General features: G+C 48.6%; 1 protein-coding gene across 1 annotated transcript in view; it reads right to left on the bottom strand.

Moving 5' to 3' along the window:
• The window catches only part of AATF (apoptosis antagonizing transcription factor), a 43,663-nt gene extending 33,878 nt beyond the window's left edge, over positions 1-9,785 (bottom strand). The window contains exons 1-4 of the mRNA XM_065852876.2: positions 9,678-9,785; positions 7,025-7,213; positions 5,981-6,412; positions 5,210-5,347 (exon numbers count right to left, since the gene is read on the bottom strand). Of these exons, the coding sequence (XP_065708948.1) occupies positions 5,210-5,347; positions 5,981-6,412; positions 7,025-7,213; positions 9,678-9,762 (844 nt within the window). The 5' untranslated portion in view covers positions 9,763-9,785. The remainder of the gene's footprint in view (positions 1-5,209; positions 5,348-5,980; positions 6,413-7,024; positions 7,214-9,677) is intronic.
• Positions 9,786-16,240: the final 6,455 nt, after the last annotated feature.

Raw genomic sequence — 16,240 nt, 5'->3', positions numbered from 1 at the left:
CTGAATGGATTCTTCATCAGATCAGAGAGGAAAGGTGAAATTTGGGGACACCTGCCTCCACATCCACTTCTATCAAATTCAACCCTGCATGAATTGACAATCACGATGTTTTTTGTAGCCATGAAGTGTCTAGGCCAATACAATTCAATTAAAACGAACTACCAGTTTTAAGTGGGCTAGATCTTATCATGATAATTTACGCTCAGGCTTGAAACCCAGTTCTGCTGTCACACATTTGCGCAGGCTCCCAGTAAAATCTTCAAAGCAAGGATATATTTAAGTGCACGATCTTGCCTAGCGCCAATTAATCCTGTAACTGCTCTATGCCTCTGGAAACAGCGTAATCTGCCTGTGCCCCGCTCCCCGGTGACACCTACCCCGCTCTGCATTAACATATTAGCATCTCCAGATGTACCTACGGACACATGTGAGTTTTAGAAGTGATCCACGAATAGAGATTATAACAAAATCACGACAAAATCACGAGTGAATTACTGGCGGTTGATTCCTGCGAGCCTGCGTCAATAAGGCACATTTTACCTGACAGCTTTTCTCTAACCAGATGTGTAAAGGTGCAGGCGAGGGGGAGCCCATCACACCAACACAGCCCGGCCTGACATGTCCTCCCTCACTGGAAGCAGAACAGGCTCCCTGGTATCTAAAGCCCGACCTTATTCAAAGTTGGCCGACGCTTAATCAGCTTCTTCCACATGACCCACCTGGATGGTGCACAGAATGTCAGTAATTCTTTTAAAGCTCAGGAATCAGAGTAACAGAACCCAGCACAAACCCTCTGCTAAAAAGATGCTGAGAACGTGCAACTAAACAGATACCAAATAGTACCTCTCCCTCTGCCTTGAGTCCCTTTTCAGCAAAATCTTACAGAACCAACCCAGAAGAAAACAGACAATCAGTGTGAAGCGTTCATACAGAAACATTTAACATGCAAGAATGTAAAAGTAGAAAACACATGGCATTCTGGAGGTCTCCTGCTGGCAAGGAGCGTAAGTGGGGTTCTCAATCGCATCCTTACGAGGTCTCATCCACAAATGTGCTGTTCAGTCGCAAGCCGCAAATACCTGGCATGGGGAGCCGCAAAGCAACCTGGTGCACCAAGAGCCCAGCTCGGGCAATTATTATAAAGGTCCAGTCCCTCACCAGCACACCCACTACACATACACCCATTTCCACCCCAGAAACAGGCATTTCCGGGCCAGTCTGAGTGTTTGGATTGGACTTTTTAGGAGCAAGGAGTCAGCATCTCCTGCATTTTCAGGAGGCACCACATACCCAGCTTTGTGCAGTCCCAGGCAAGTCTGTGAAGTTTTTTATGTGTTCCTTTTTAGCTCTACTTTTCAATAAAACATAATTAAATAGCAGCTGTTGGCTTGCTGCACCTAAGACATACACCACCTTCTAGGAATAACTCAATGTGTAATACAACTCTTGGGAAGTGAAAGCATAGACATATATGAAAACACACACATATAAACTCATCTGTTTCAAGTCTTGAGTTTCCACCTGCATCCTGCAAGAGCATCACCTGCATCTCTATGGTTTTAATCTCTCATCTCCTCAACTAAAAGCTGAAAATAACAGATTATCCTATTTCAAAGCTAAAAGCTCTTTTTGTGAAGCATAAAGCATTGCTGTCCAACTACTACTCACTGAAACATCCTCAGCTTAGTATTTTTAACAGAAATTGTAAAGAGAAAGTAATTAAAATAGCAAGGACAGAGCTACATGACCGTACTGGGAAGCACAGCTACCCAGGGCACATACAACAGCTTCTGTTAATTGAGTGATACCATTTCTTAAAGCTCTTTTTGCCTCCCTGTCCCCCAATTAGCTGTATTTTTTTGGTCACTGAATCAAGATTGAACACAAGCCCCAAACCCAGGAACTATCTAATTCCTGACCCTGGACGTGGCTTCACTGATGTTGCTCCCACCTCTGCTTTAGCTCTGTCCTGCCCTTGGGGTAATTTTTCGTGACATTTTCATGAGATCCACTTCTAACCTCCCTCCCCTTTGAAAACATACACAGAGAAATGAATGGCAGGCATGCAATCTGCGCAGAGACACAGCACAAAACTTGCACCTTGCACTCTTTTTCTATGTAAATAATGCAAGGATCCTGCGGGAACATGCCAGGGATTGGAATTTTTAATTAATGGGTCTCTTTAATGTGCAAATCAGGAGCAGATTGCAAATTCTGACTTGCATTGATTATGAAAAACATTAATTGAACGTGCAAGACCCCAAACAGAGGCAACAGCTCAAGCCCCAGACTAGGCTGGAAGATATGGGGGCAAGAGAATACAAACGTATCTTGAAAAGCCAGACGACTCCAGGCGCCCGCGCGCGGGCTGCGGAGCTCACGCGTGCGGTGCCTCCACCATCCGCCCTCGCAGCGCCAAAACCACCCCAGCTTCCTCCATGGATGCAAAACAGGAATAAACATGAGCTCCATGACCACGGTTGGGTCTCCAATTTGTATGTAAAAAGGGTGACAGAAAAAGGTCTGGAATATAATTAAAGATTAAAAGGAAAAAAAAGAAAAGGTAAGATGGTGCAAACAAAGCAATGCTGTCTCTTTAAACAGAAATTCATCCTATATAAATTATGGCCATAAACTTTTCCTGCAGTGCAGCCTAATTAATTCTTGTTCTATACACAAAGGGAAATGCTGGGTGACAAATGGGTGTGAAGCCTGAAAGCTGCCAGGTCTGCAAAACATTTTCTACTTCAATTTATAAGCAATTTTGCAGTAAATCATCCAGCAGAACCTGAGATCTCAGGAATCCAAGACCGTCCAAGGCACGTTGTGTCATTAAAAAATAAAATATTTCAGAGAAGATTACAAAAACAATAAATTAAACACTTGAAGTTTTGTAACCTCGAATCTCAAAATTTGGCAAACAAGCACGACCTCACCATTTTTGCTCAGAACTGGCTTTAAGTACAGAACATTCTGTTCTTTAACACGATTACACTCGAACCCTTCAGGAATTTCCCTAGCACCGCTGGCTGCACGCAGGGTGGTCACAAGTGGGAGATGCCAAAGAGGCAAATACAGAAAAGACTGTTTTCCATTTAAAAGAAAGAATCATCCTTCTTGTGAGCACAGAGCAGAAACTTCCTGAGTAATGGAAGGACTCGGGATGAGCTCTTGAACACCAAATTGTTTCTTCCTATTCAATGAAGATGATGAAAGCAAACCAGATGTATTTTGCGAATATGGAAAGAAGCGCTGAGGCTTCCCTGAGGGCATCATCCAGCCCAGCACAGTGATGATGGCGTGATTATCCCAAATCCCATCCAAGACTGAAGCAGATCACGTACAACGGAACCACCTCAGCTCTCAGTATCTACAAAGTCCTGTCTTCGACTCAGCCTTCAACTTCCTCACGCACAATTCCTCTGCTTTTTCCTGTGTGGGGAACGGGATTCTGTCCATAAACTGGTAACAGAAGGGGGATGAGAACTCGGGAGTCCACAGATGTTTACCCAGCCCACTACATCCCATTCAGTAATAAAGTTTTTTCTTATAGAAGCTATTAAGCCACTTGATCAGCTCAAAAATAAGAGTTTTATTGGAAGCTGATTTATAGTGAGATTTTTTTCCTCCTCATAAGTCAAGGTGCATCAATTCATGCAAGAACTTTAAATATATTATGGTATTTTCAGCAAGGACGTAGTTTCACCTGAACTGGAGGTGCAGCCCCATCACCAGGCAGACGCTCTGTGACAGAAGATGCAACAAGCTCAGACTACCCCGGGTAAAGCTCCAGCTGCTGATGAGACCTGAATCCCTCTTGCAGGGCCCAACACAGCAAAGAGAGAGAGAAATGGGTCTTTGCCACATAACACCAACGACATCCCCGGTCTTTCATTCAATCTTCACACAGTTACTCCTTACTTCACGCTTGGCACGTTGTAACTTCTGGGAAGAGCATCTTTGCAAGGCAGTGAAAGACAGCTGCTCTGGACAATATTGCAGCTCACTAAAATTATTTGTATTGTAACCTACTTTACTGCACAATTACAATTTTAAAAAAACAGAAATTAAAGGAATGTAAATCTGGTCCCTTAGAGTACACAGGAAAACAATGAACAAGTGTAGTAGTACCAGAATGTTCCTAAATTCATCACTTCTCTCACTTGGTTGCCCAGGTCACTCCAACTATATTTTCTTGTTGTCTTTGCAGATGAAATACAGAACGCAAACCCAGGCTCTCAGGAACATCAGAGCGTACTACTGCAGCTTTCCTGCCCAGATTACGAGAAGAGGGCAGGGAGGGAATCACTGAGCAGTTATTAACAGTGGATTTTCCTCTACTGTTCTGGACAACTGCAAGATTAACCTCTCTGCTGCACTGTGTGCAGTATTACACTCCATGTTCCTGGATGTATTTCGCTTATGGGAAATATCAAAATGTCAACCATTGTTTCTGTTAAAGGTCTTTAATGATATTGCATTTTAGACCTGTAATGAAACACAGTGCTCGGTGCAGTTTGTAATGCATCTCATTAAATATATTAATAACATGCATTTCACTGAAAGGTCAGCTTACTATTGTTGGGAGTTTGCCTTTTTTCCTAATCACTTCATTTATATTTTAAAGTTAGCTCTGCTGTTTTAAAGTACCTCACCTACTGTAACTCCCCCTAAGCTGATTAACTCTCATGTTCACATCAGCTATAAGCCACGAGGTAACAGCCAAACTTGGTGAAGGGGCAAGCATCAGGGTCAGGTTTGATGATGGTGAAAGTTCCTAATCCACTTTTAAGATGACTTGGGACGGCCTGGTTAAGGCAAATCTTTGCAGTCACTGACCCAGCAGAACATCAGTACCACGAGGTGTCTCTGGATGAAGAAGCAGCCCAACCCTGCACCAAGCAGCAGTAACCAAACCAATTATTTCTAGGATCCAGCACGAAACCTAAATCTGACACGGAATCGCCACAGAACTAGAAATAAGAGCAGGACCCAAGCCGAGGCTTACCAGCACTGCCTAAGCAACAAGAAACACTTTCTGGTTTCTAGTTGTGTGGTACCTAATGAATAAGGCACACAAACAAACAACTAATACTACAGACACCTGCAACTCAAAGCCATCGCTTGCCCATTAATACTTCCCAAAACAGGCAAAACATATCGGCGACAGCAGAGTCTACCCAAAGTAGAAAGATTAAAGAATTCTTACAGCTCTCGACCGCATTGTCAAATTCTTGTCCACCTTCCTTTCTGAAGAGCGGGTAAGTATCTGGCTGCGGAAGCCGGTTGGCTGTGTGGAGTGCCTTCTGCATCTTGATCCTCCCTTCCAACAGCAGATCCCACAGTGCTTCATAACAAAGAGAAAAGAAAACAATTATTCAGCAAGCCAAAGCACTGTTGATTCAACAGCACAGGCCCCCTCCTTTGGGCTACATTATTCGTGGTTAGGGCAGATCTTTGCATTCACTGACCCAGCACAAAATTGGTGCCACAAGGTGTCTCTGCACAAAGCAGCGTCCCACCCTGTGATCCTGCCTGCAGCTCTGTGATCCACAGAACCCCTCCCTTTGCTGTACTGTTGAAAAGGACATTCTGCAAATGGAGGTTGATAGTTTAATAGGACAGGCAGAAAGAAATTGCATTCAGTATCACATTTTGAAAAGAAACAGAAGCAATATCAGCATCGCTGCTCAGTGCTATTAAAGTGCAGAAAGTCCCCATCCCCTCCAACACTACAAGTTCATTCAGCACTGGTTCAATTAAGCCAGTGGATAAATACACTTCATAACAGGGAATTTGGTACCAGTAGTGATGCCAGTTTGCACAGCAGACTTGGCAGAACATTTGCAAATGACCAGGGCTGCTGTAGCACACACATGCAGTATGCTAATAGCATGTTAACAGGCTGAAGGGGCTCCTAACACAGCCAGTTTCTATACTGTCAGCGAGGTGAAAGTCTTGGGAAAATACATGCACAAACCTAGCTGGTTCTTCACAGATTTGCCTTTTTCTACTTCTTCAGACTCTTGTCGTTTTGAGAATGTCATCACTCCCCCATCATCTTCACTGTCTCTGGTTTCCTTTACATTGTTGTGGTTTTCACTCCCATATTCCTCCTCGTGACTTCCTTCTTCCACGCCGGCATCATCTTCATCCTCTTCATCCTCATCTTCCCCCTCACTGCTTCCTGCATCATCCATCCCCTCTGCAAATTTCTCGAAGTCTGTGATATTCTGGAAACTGAACTTTGGTGCCTTAGCCTTGACAGACACATCTGTCTCCTCATCATCTTCCAAGCCATCCTCCTGGTCACTGCCAGCACTGCTGAGCTTCTCCTTTGTCTTACTGCCTAAGCTGCCATTCTCTTCTGAATCTTCACTGCCACTGTACCATTCATCTAATGCTTCGTCAGCTAATAATTAAAGGAGAAAAAGTTATTTACTTATCAGCCAAACATGCCGCTTTGTAGTATGCATCATCAATAGTTACAGGTTTGGGCTATGTGAGCTCCAAACTCCATTTCATCTGTGTATGATGCTACTCTCTGCTTCGGCTAAATAAAATAAACACAAGGCCTTATCCACAAAAATATCTCAGCTCCCATTTTCTGCAGCAATGATTAGGAGATCCATGGCTTAGCTTTCCCATGAAACACTGACATAATAAGCAATCAATGTGTATACTTGTAGTCCCTGAGATGCAAGCTTAAAAATGGGAGCTGTTTCTTTTCCTCCACACAATGTCCAGTCAGTGCACTGAGCTTCATCTTACACCTAGACACACTCATTCCTCGAGCCCTGCAAGTGACCTCCTCTTTGGGATTTACCCTTCCCTGGGGCCAAAAAATATGGCCTGGACTTCAGGAGGGCACTTCAAGATGTCCAACTGAACTGTACCTGTTTATCACCCTGTAACGGGGACCTAAAGTTTGTCATCTAAGTTCAGACGGGCTCAGCTCAGCTAACATGCTAGCATCAAATTATGAGCACTCTAGTGAAGAAGGGAAAGAAATGAGATTTCTTACCAGATCCCTCTTCAGAGGGAGCATCTCCCCAGAGTTCTGCTTGCAAGGCTTTGCGAGATGTAGCTTTTCCACTGTACCTTTTATCAGCTTCCAAGAGCGAGGCTGAAGCTTTTTTCCGTATATTACCAACAGGCAAAATGTCATCTGCAGTTTCATCCTCAAATTTGTCAATCACTTTAGCAACTGTAGCTGGGGGGAAAAAAGGGGAGACAGCATTTATAGAGAGAACTGAATTTCAGACTACAAGAGTGCGATGCAGGAAGCAGCCATGGAAAACTCCTCAAGCTCTACAAATAAAAGTGAGCTGGATGGCAACACAAACTTGCACAAGAGTCCGGCTTCTAGGCTTTGAGACAGAGCACGGCTCTTCCTGGCCTGGTGGAGGGAAGGCAGTACACTGATTTTCTGCAAACGGGGAAAAGCTGCTGGGGAATCAAAGACAGAGAAAAGGCCTCAAAGTTGGATTTTGTGTCTGTCAGTCCTGCCTAGAAACTACTGAGTAAACTAACACTTAAGATCTAGCACAAGAGATAAGACAGCACCAAGGGTATTTTTCAGAAAACATTCTGTGACTTCTCTGCAGCCAGATGTGCTCTCCCTCCTGCACAAGGAAGGGAGATCCTACACCAACTGACCAATTCCAACCCCCTCCCCATACTCTGGACTTCTCCATACGCAGGTCTGGTACCACAGGGCTCACCTGCAATAGAGACGTGAACGTTCATTAACCCACAGCAAAAATCCTGCTGAATTCTTTTCACTTTTTGAATGAAGGCCGTCTACATTCATGCTTTCTTCCCTGCCTCCTCTTTATTTTAGGGAACCCACACAAAGCACCAGACAAACTAAGCCTATCCAAGCCCTTCCACAGATTCGCGAGGGTCTCGTGAGCAGTGATGTCCTCCGGGTGGAAGGCTCAGTAAAGCTGAACGCCTTCACACACTTCACACTTACAGATTAAATGAGGAAAAATGCAATTCAGGTGCACTCTGGCCTCTTGCTATATGCATGAGCCACATAAATATGTAAACATTTTAGAATGGCTAAACAGAGAAAATAATTTAGCTGTGGTTATTACCCTCTTTCATACCGATCTCCTCCAGGACACAGGAACAGAGCAGTCCAGCAAAGAGAACACATCATACTATAGCCCCTCTCCCTCCTTATTGTCATTCATGAGCAAGACACCCTGTATGCAAAATTACAGGGTTAGCTTTGTTCAACCAATTGAGCGATCCAACTGGCTGAACATCGCAAAGTGCTCTTTTAATGTGTGTTTGGAAATGTTAATGCCTCGCATATAGTGTTTACTTGAGGCAGGGGGGGAAGCAAAAAAAATCTCCTGCTCATAATCTAAGCAATAAGATCTGGTCTAAATACAGTCACTGCAGCTACGAGAGGATGGCGGGATGCTCAGCACCAAGGAACATCTGTGAGGGGGCAGATGCAGAATGACCTGTGGCACTCAACAGATCTTCTGGCGTTCTCCGTCTTGGCATCACTAAAGCATGAAGCCTGAAACTACATCGTGATCACTAACATGGGAAAACGCCTCTGCTGACTACAATAACTTCCCCAATGGTTACTAAGGTGTTGCTTACAAGATACTATTGCTCTCATCTACACCGGCGTGTGCTAGCTGGCACATTTACCATGACTGGAGCCAACTGCTGTCAGCGTGTGAGGGTTAACGCGCTCTCTCTTGAGGTGAATGCAGGAGCTTGTGCCAGCTGTGCTCCAGAGACAGGTCCTGCCCCATGGCTTGGCTGCTCTGCTGGCCAGTGGGGACACCCACTCCACCCTGGAGACGCTAACTCAACAGCAGGAACTCAAGGAAACTGAGAAGATGACACTGCTGCCTATATGTCATGGGGAAAGGAACAAACTTCTCAAAATTCACAACTAAGGTAAAAGAGCTCGATTTAAAAGGTAAGTTAGATACTGGTCACTGGTAAGCATCAGCAGAGACACGTGCAGGGTGCTGTGGCCTGGTCTGAGCGCACGGTGTGGTGTGATGTGCCAGCCGGTGTCACCAGCAACAGCGAGGGCTGCGCTCCAGTGCGAGGAGGCAGCTCTGCCCCACACTGTGCCTTTATGTCCCTTTTCCTGGAGACTTCCAGCCGGTTCGCTCCCAGCCCGGCTCTGCACAAGCCCGGCTCCGCACAGCCCGGCCGGCGGCGGGACCTGCGCAGGGGCAGCCGGGCCTGGGCAGCCGCGGGAGAACCAGCGCTGAGGGAACTCCAGCCTCGGCCTTGAGGTGACCCAGGCCCCTGAGGGAACCCTGATCCTTGCGGGAATCCTGGCCCCTGAGGTGACCCCAGCCCTGAGAAGACCCTGATCCCTGAGAGAACCGCGATCCCTGAGGTGACCCCGGCCTCGCCCCGGACCCGTCCGGGCGCGGTGCTGCGGGTGCCGCCAGGCCGAGCGCCGCTGGCAGTGGGGCCGCCCGGGGCAGAGCGGGGCGGGCCAACCTCCGCCCGCGGCTCGGGGTGAACGAGGCGCCCAGCGGGGCTGAGGGGGCCCCGCGCCCCGGCCGAGCTCCCCCGCGGCGGCGCCACGTGCGGCCGGTCCGGCGGCGCCCGCCCCGGCCCTGCCCAGCCCGGCTCGCCCCCGCTGGCCGTGGGTGTTACACCCTCCTCCCGGCCTCCCTCACCTTCCTCCGCGTCGTCCTCGGGGTCGCGCAGGCCGGGCCGGGGGTTCAGCAGCTCCTCCAGCTGCCGCGCTAAGGGCGCCGCCATCTTGCCGCGGGAGGGAAGGAAGGAGAGAGGAAGGGGCGGGGCCTAGGGGCGGAGCCTGCGGGCGGGGCGGGGGCCCGGCCCGGGGCAGCACGGGACGGGGCTCGCAGGGTCCTGCCGCCCGCCGGCTGGGTGCGCGGGGCCCCGCCGGGCCCGCTGCCGGTTCCCGGGCCCACAGCCGGGGAGAGCGGCCGCCGTAGGGCGGGAGGAGCCGACCCGGCGGGTCTCAGGGCTTCGCCAGTGTCTGCCCTTTGTCTGGGCTGAGGTGCGTGGGGTGCACAGCCCGGAATAATTGCAATAAATGGCAATACCCCCCAGATACACCCAGCCGGGCCTGGGGAGGGTGGATGTCCCAGTCCCGCCATCGCCACGGCGGGGAGAATGGTACTTGTGCACGTCGGGGGTGTGCGAGCCGGTGTTCGCCCAGTGCTCCGCAGCTCAGCACCACCGGGTAACAGTTATCAGTATAAAAGCAAAGTCCTGTTCTATAATGCGAAATGTTACAGCTATTTCCTTAACTCACCATCACACGTTTTTTTAGCACCGCTAGCCGTGCAAAGTTGAATTAATTCTTTCCTTGTCCCACACGTTAAACATTTTGTGGCCTCTGTTGAAGCCGAGGTCCCTGTCACAGCAACAGGAGCTGAAAGGCAGGTCCTCGGTTAACCCCAGTCCTTGTGCACATTGGATCCTTACACCAGATTTACTCCAGATGGATCCCTACACCAGACTTGTACCAACCTACGTGAATCTGCACCAGCACCGCGGCTCCTGAGGGGCTTTTGCAAAACTCTGGCCTAGATGCAGCAGCAAAGCGATGCAGAAGTGCCCTGCATTAAGGAGAACCGGCTCTTTGGGGTTCGGCAGCTTCTCCTGGCTGCTTGGGGGGTGAGGTGGCCCCAGACCACAAGGTTAGACCTGGAGCTGGGCAACACCAACAGCAGTTGGCACGTGTTTTGTGACAAGGGACCCAAATCACCACCTCAAACCTGAGTCGCAGACGTCGGTCTGGACTCTGGACCCCCCAAGGAGCAGCTGTGGGGGCTCTGGGTTTGGGCTTTGCCCGGGCGGCCTCGCCATTTCGCCTGTGAGGCACCAGCAGCGAGCTGCGAGCTTGACCCCGCTCGGAGACGAACGGCGTCCGTCTGCTTGCTCATCCCCTCTTGTCACCGCAGGACTCGTCCCCGCTCCTCGCGGGTTTCGAAAGGCTCTCGGGTTTAGCCCAGCGCAGTTTGTGAGCAGGACGGCGGTGCGGGCGCAGCGTGTGCGGTGCAGGCTGTGCGGTTCTCCTACAGAGGGCAGAGGAATATCATTAATTACCAGCGCCGCTCACCGGACCCACCAGCCGGGCTGGGGCTTGGAGCCCGGGGGGCACCCAGGAGGAGAGACCGGGAAAACCCAAACCTCAGCCCCTTCTCCAACACCCTCTGACTCTCCCTATCAGTCCGAATGATACTGCGTGAATACACTGTGAAGACAACACACACTTCAACGTATATAAAAATTAATGTTTACTAAAAATGCATGTTTCCATTGCAAGGAAGCCCCTTGGATTTTATGCCGTTCAGTATTTCGATCCTATTTCAACTTTTCATACCTTCTATTTATTATCGCGGTATGATTGACAGCTGTAATGCTCTACATTATATATTACGTGGGTTTGCATCGCTGCAGCAATGCAAAATCAGGCTCTGCTACCATATTTTTTACTAAGACATGGTCTTATAAACAGGAGATGTTTTGTCAGGTGTCTTCCCTGGCTTTGTTTCCTTTTTCCTTTGAGTTTGTAGGTATTTTGTTTCCAGAGCAAAAGGTGCCATAACAAACAAAGGGAGGAGCCTGGAGAAATAAATCTATAGAAAATTAAGTAGCAGAAACAAGTGGTTACCTGAACAGTTATTTAGGAGTAACTAACCACTCACTTAATCACAGAACTAGTGCCAAGCCCCCCTACGTAATTGCATTTGCCAACTTCTGCACACCTGCAGAGTGAAAAAGGGATGTTCTCTGCTCTGGCCCAACAAACAATAAATAGCCCTGTTAATAAAGGGAGAGAGGCATTTAGTGATGGTTAAATAAAACACGCCCTGTATAATTAATAAAAAATACCCAGTGAGTTGCATTCGTCCTTTAGAGTGAAAAAAATGGGCTTCTGGAAGCCAACAGCGTTTTTGCCACTCGCACCGGTGAGGTCGGGATTTCACCACCGAGAGCAATGGGACGATTGTTCAGCATAAACCCCCAACCCAGCAACACATTGAAATTCACGTGTGTACCGCGGTGAACTCGAGGGGCTCTGTCAGAGCCTACAGACCCAGTTCTTCTCTGTCCTCGCTGCAAAACGCGAGGGGGGAACGTGCTGGGGTCACCCCAGCTCCGCTCACCAGCCCGCAATCAATTCAGCGTTTTTGATAAGGTGGTTCGGTCAATCTAAACCACCACCAAGCAGAAAACGCAGCGCGTAGAAGTCCCGGATTGTCAAAATATTTCCCCAACAGAGTCTCATTCTTTGCTGTTCATTCTCCCTTTTCTGCCTTTCGCTTAGCAGGGTAATTAAATCAGACTCTCAGGCTTGGCTTTAATTTCTGGTTCACATGCCCTCCAACCACGCTGCGGTGGTTTGGACTCATCATCATGCGGGGGGATATTTGTACAAAAATTATATCAATACATTTTAATTTAAGACGATCATGAAAGCCTTTTTATGCATCACGGTGTGTTCTGTAAACCCCTCTGCCTGTCTATGAACTATAAGCAGAAGCCATCAAACTAACTGACATAATTTCTTTGGCATTTCTCCTCTTAATTTTACTTCTTATTTACATGCCTATTTGCTAAAATGGAAATAACACCCTAAACACAGAGCAGCCAAACAAGTGCATTTTGAACAGTGTGTACTACAAGAACACACTTTGAATTTCTCCCACTCAGCTGCTTTTGCTCCCGTCTATTTGTGGAGCTTGGCGTGCCTGCAGAATTACCGGTTATTAACACGGATCCATTGTTCAGAGCGTTTCTTTAGTTAAACAGGTAAATGAAGAGGAGTGTTGGGAACGCGCTCAGCACCGGGAGCCGCGGGAACCCCGCAGAGACGCGCCCCGTTACACCGGCTTTAATTGAATCGCATTGTCAGCAGCAGAATGTGACCCCCGTACCCGGGCCGCGCGCCGTCCAAAACCAGCTGAGCTGGGCTTTCCCACACTGGGGCTTGGAAATGTCATTTTCCAAACCAGCCTTTTCCCATTTCAATCGGACTATTTCATGTTAAGATTTTCCTTCTAAGTCAGCAACACAATTTGTCAGTGAGAAAAAGAGAAGAGAAAAATATTGGGGGAAAGCAGGAAAGAGCACACATAAAAACTATCCACTACAATTATGTAACAGCAAATTTAGATTACGTACATAAAAAACCCACTCTCCTTATAAATATTTATTACTATTTTTCTTGCGTGTCTTTATTTACTTAAGTATTTCCGATATTCCTCACCCACCACCCATTCAAAAACCACAATTGTTTTAAAGATTTAATCAACCCTTAATGGTTTTTATATCTAAAACCAGAATGAATAGAGTGTGTCTGAATAGATGCAAGATGCTGAAGCCTGAAGATGCTGAAGCCTGAAGATGCTGAAGCCTGAAGATGCTGCCAGCAGATAGAAATTTTAAAGGCCACCCAGAGACAATTTAAAAACTGGAAGAAAACCTTATTTAGGCAGAGAAAAAGCATCTATCTTTCATCCACCACAACTGTCCTGGTTGAAGCCCACGAGCGCCTTCCTGCACGGAAACACCAGCACCGCCGCGCTCCGGACACGACGCGTGGTCCAGCGTTTCACCCCAAAACCTCGGCACCATCCCTCTTGGGCTCTGCCCACATCGGGGGGTGTTTTCCAGCTCACACACACAATCTGTGCCACACAATGACGCTCAGGACACGTCGAGACCTTTCGGCAGAGTCACACCGGACCCATCCTGCAAACTTGGGGCTTCCTCGCTCGGCAAAGCTGGGGATTCCATTCCAACCCACGTGAGAGACCTCCAACAGGCTCGGGTTCTGCGGGAAACAAGCTCGGATTAAAACCAATCGTAAAAAAAACACAATCTCGTTCTTCCAGCTGCCCAAAATGCTCCCTGAGCAGCGCAGCAAATGCCAGGCGAGTGGAGCTATTCTGGGTGTGCAGCCACCGCGCTGAGCGCTCGGGAGGGAGCAGCTGTGTCCCCATCCCCAGGAGGGTCACGCAGGGGCTGGGGGGGCTCGGGGAGTCGAACCGTCACACGCACAATGAAACCACGGGCAGCACGTCCCGCGAGCCCACGCACCAACGGTCAGTGCACCATGGGGAAATCGCTGCCCCACGTCCCGCGAGCCCACGCACCAACGGTCAGTGCACCATGGGGAAATCGCTGCCCCACGTCCCGCGAGCCCACGCACCAACGGTCAGTGCACCATGGGGAAATCGCTGCCCCACGTCCCGCGAGCCCACACACCAACGGTCAGTGCACCATGGGGAAATCGCTGCCCCACGTCCCGCGAGCCCACACACCAACGGTCAGTGCACCATGGGGAAATCGCTGCCCCACGTCCCGCGAGCCCACGCACCAACGGTCAGTGCACCATGGGGAAATCGCCAACCCATGGGCACCGCAAGCACCCCCAAGACGGCCCAAGGATGGGGGGGGTCCTGGGGAGCTCTGCTCGCTCTGAGCCCACAGCAGCTCTTCAATTTCTGCATTACATTTAATGAATTAAAAACTCCAGACAATACCAAACTCCCCTTTCTAAGCATCTATAGCTAAAAGCACCACAAATACAACAGAAAAAGCAACAGAAGATAGCGATCCCAGAAGGATTTACAAGCAAAATATATTTTGAATGCTCCCATTAATTTTATTTATAACTTGATGGATATTTTGTTGACCTGAGGAACACTGAGCACCCCAGTACCACGGCAGACACAAAGAACAGACCTTCCAGAACCTGCTCCTGCATCGCAATTCCCTGTTCCCAGCTCAACAGCATTTAAGGGTATCTATCAATTGCTTAATCTTAATCTATGTGAATTTATTTACTAGGGGTAGTAACAGAGAGGAAGTCTGCAATATATTTTACATTGTAAGAGCATGCAATGCTTAAATAGAGCACTGTTGTTCAGGGAAAAAATCCAGACTATGGCAAAAGGAATAATTCCTGAGTATCTGCCACCTCCTGGGATGGCAAAAGTACGTAAACCACCACCGATATTTTTAAATTATATTTATTTATAGATTTATATCATGTACCCAGCGCTCAGCATCTGGATACACATATTAAAATAATACACATCATTTGTCTACAAATTGCAACTGAAGTACATTCTTAGTCCTGCGATACAGATCTTTACAAATCCCCAAGTGTTCCCTGAGCCAAGGCCCGAGGAGGCAGATCCAGCAGGCAGGGGATGGGAGCAGCATCCCGGGCCACAGCACCGCCACGTGGGGCCAAAGACACTTGGAATAGCCTTCACAATACCTCCTGCGTGTAGGTTAACTCAAGAGGAATCCTACTTACAACATGCGCCTTGTGCCTTTTCCCCAGTGAACGGCAAACGCGGTTTGCACGAGTCTCGTCTCGCACGTGGAGACACGAGCGTCCCTGGGACACAGCGACAAGGTGAAGGTCACCGAGACCGGCAGCGGCCGAGGGAGAGAAGATCAAAAGAGAGTCATTACTTCTACAAAGGCTTTTGAAATGACATCGCACATCACGGCCACGTCTCCGCTGTTAAAAAACCAACGCGCGCGTGTAAAATCCGTCCAGGCAGCGCATCCTTTCCGAGGCCCTTCTGCAAACCTCCATTCACCCAACAACGCGCCCGGAGTCAATGGAAACGCTCTTGTAAACAAGGACTTACAAGAAGCCAACGTGACAATGATTTCAAAAGGAGTTTTGACTGTGCAATTGTTGCTGGATTAGGGTCTTGAGAAACACCGAGCTGGCTCAGAAGAGCACGGAATTCAAATCGGCGAAGAGCTGGGGCCTCCGGAGCGGGTCCGGGCAGCGCCGGGGGCTTCGCTCAGCCCCGGGGACAGGAATGGCCCCCGGTGACGGGAAAACCCCGCGGGAGGGACGGCGGCTCCGAAAAACCGCAGGGTACCATCCGGCATCCCTCGGCTGACACACCGACCAAAGCGAACCGCATCGCCCCCTGAATCAACGGGGAACGAGCCGCACAGGCACCTCGTTACAAAACAGCAACCAAAAGAGAAAACCCACTTGGCAGACACGTTTTCTACAAAATGAGCCTATTTGGTGGAATTCTCATTTAAAAGCATCGATTCGACAATAAAGCAGAAGCGCAAACAGCAGCATTTATCAGCAGCACCGGCCCGGGTTAGGGAGAAGTTTGTAATAAACAGATCACCCATTATTTTGCTTATATAAATGCAAACCAGAGCAACAATGCAAAACGCAAATAAATGAGTTAGACACGGAGCCCAGGAG

The sequence above is a fragment of the Patagioenas fasciata genome, chromosome 19, assembly GCF_037038585.1.
Source record: "Patagioenas fasciata isolate bPatFas1 chromosome 19, bPatFas1.hap1, whole genome shotgun sequence".
In the NCBI taxonomy this organism is placed as follows: Eukaryota; Metazoa; Chordata; class Aves; order Columbiformes; family Columbidae; genus Patagioenas; species Patagioenas fasciata.
The sequence above is the reverse complement of the archived record's forward strand: the minus strand, read 5'-3'. Positions and strand labels throughout refer to the sequence as shown.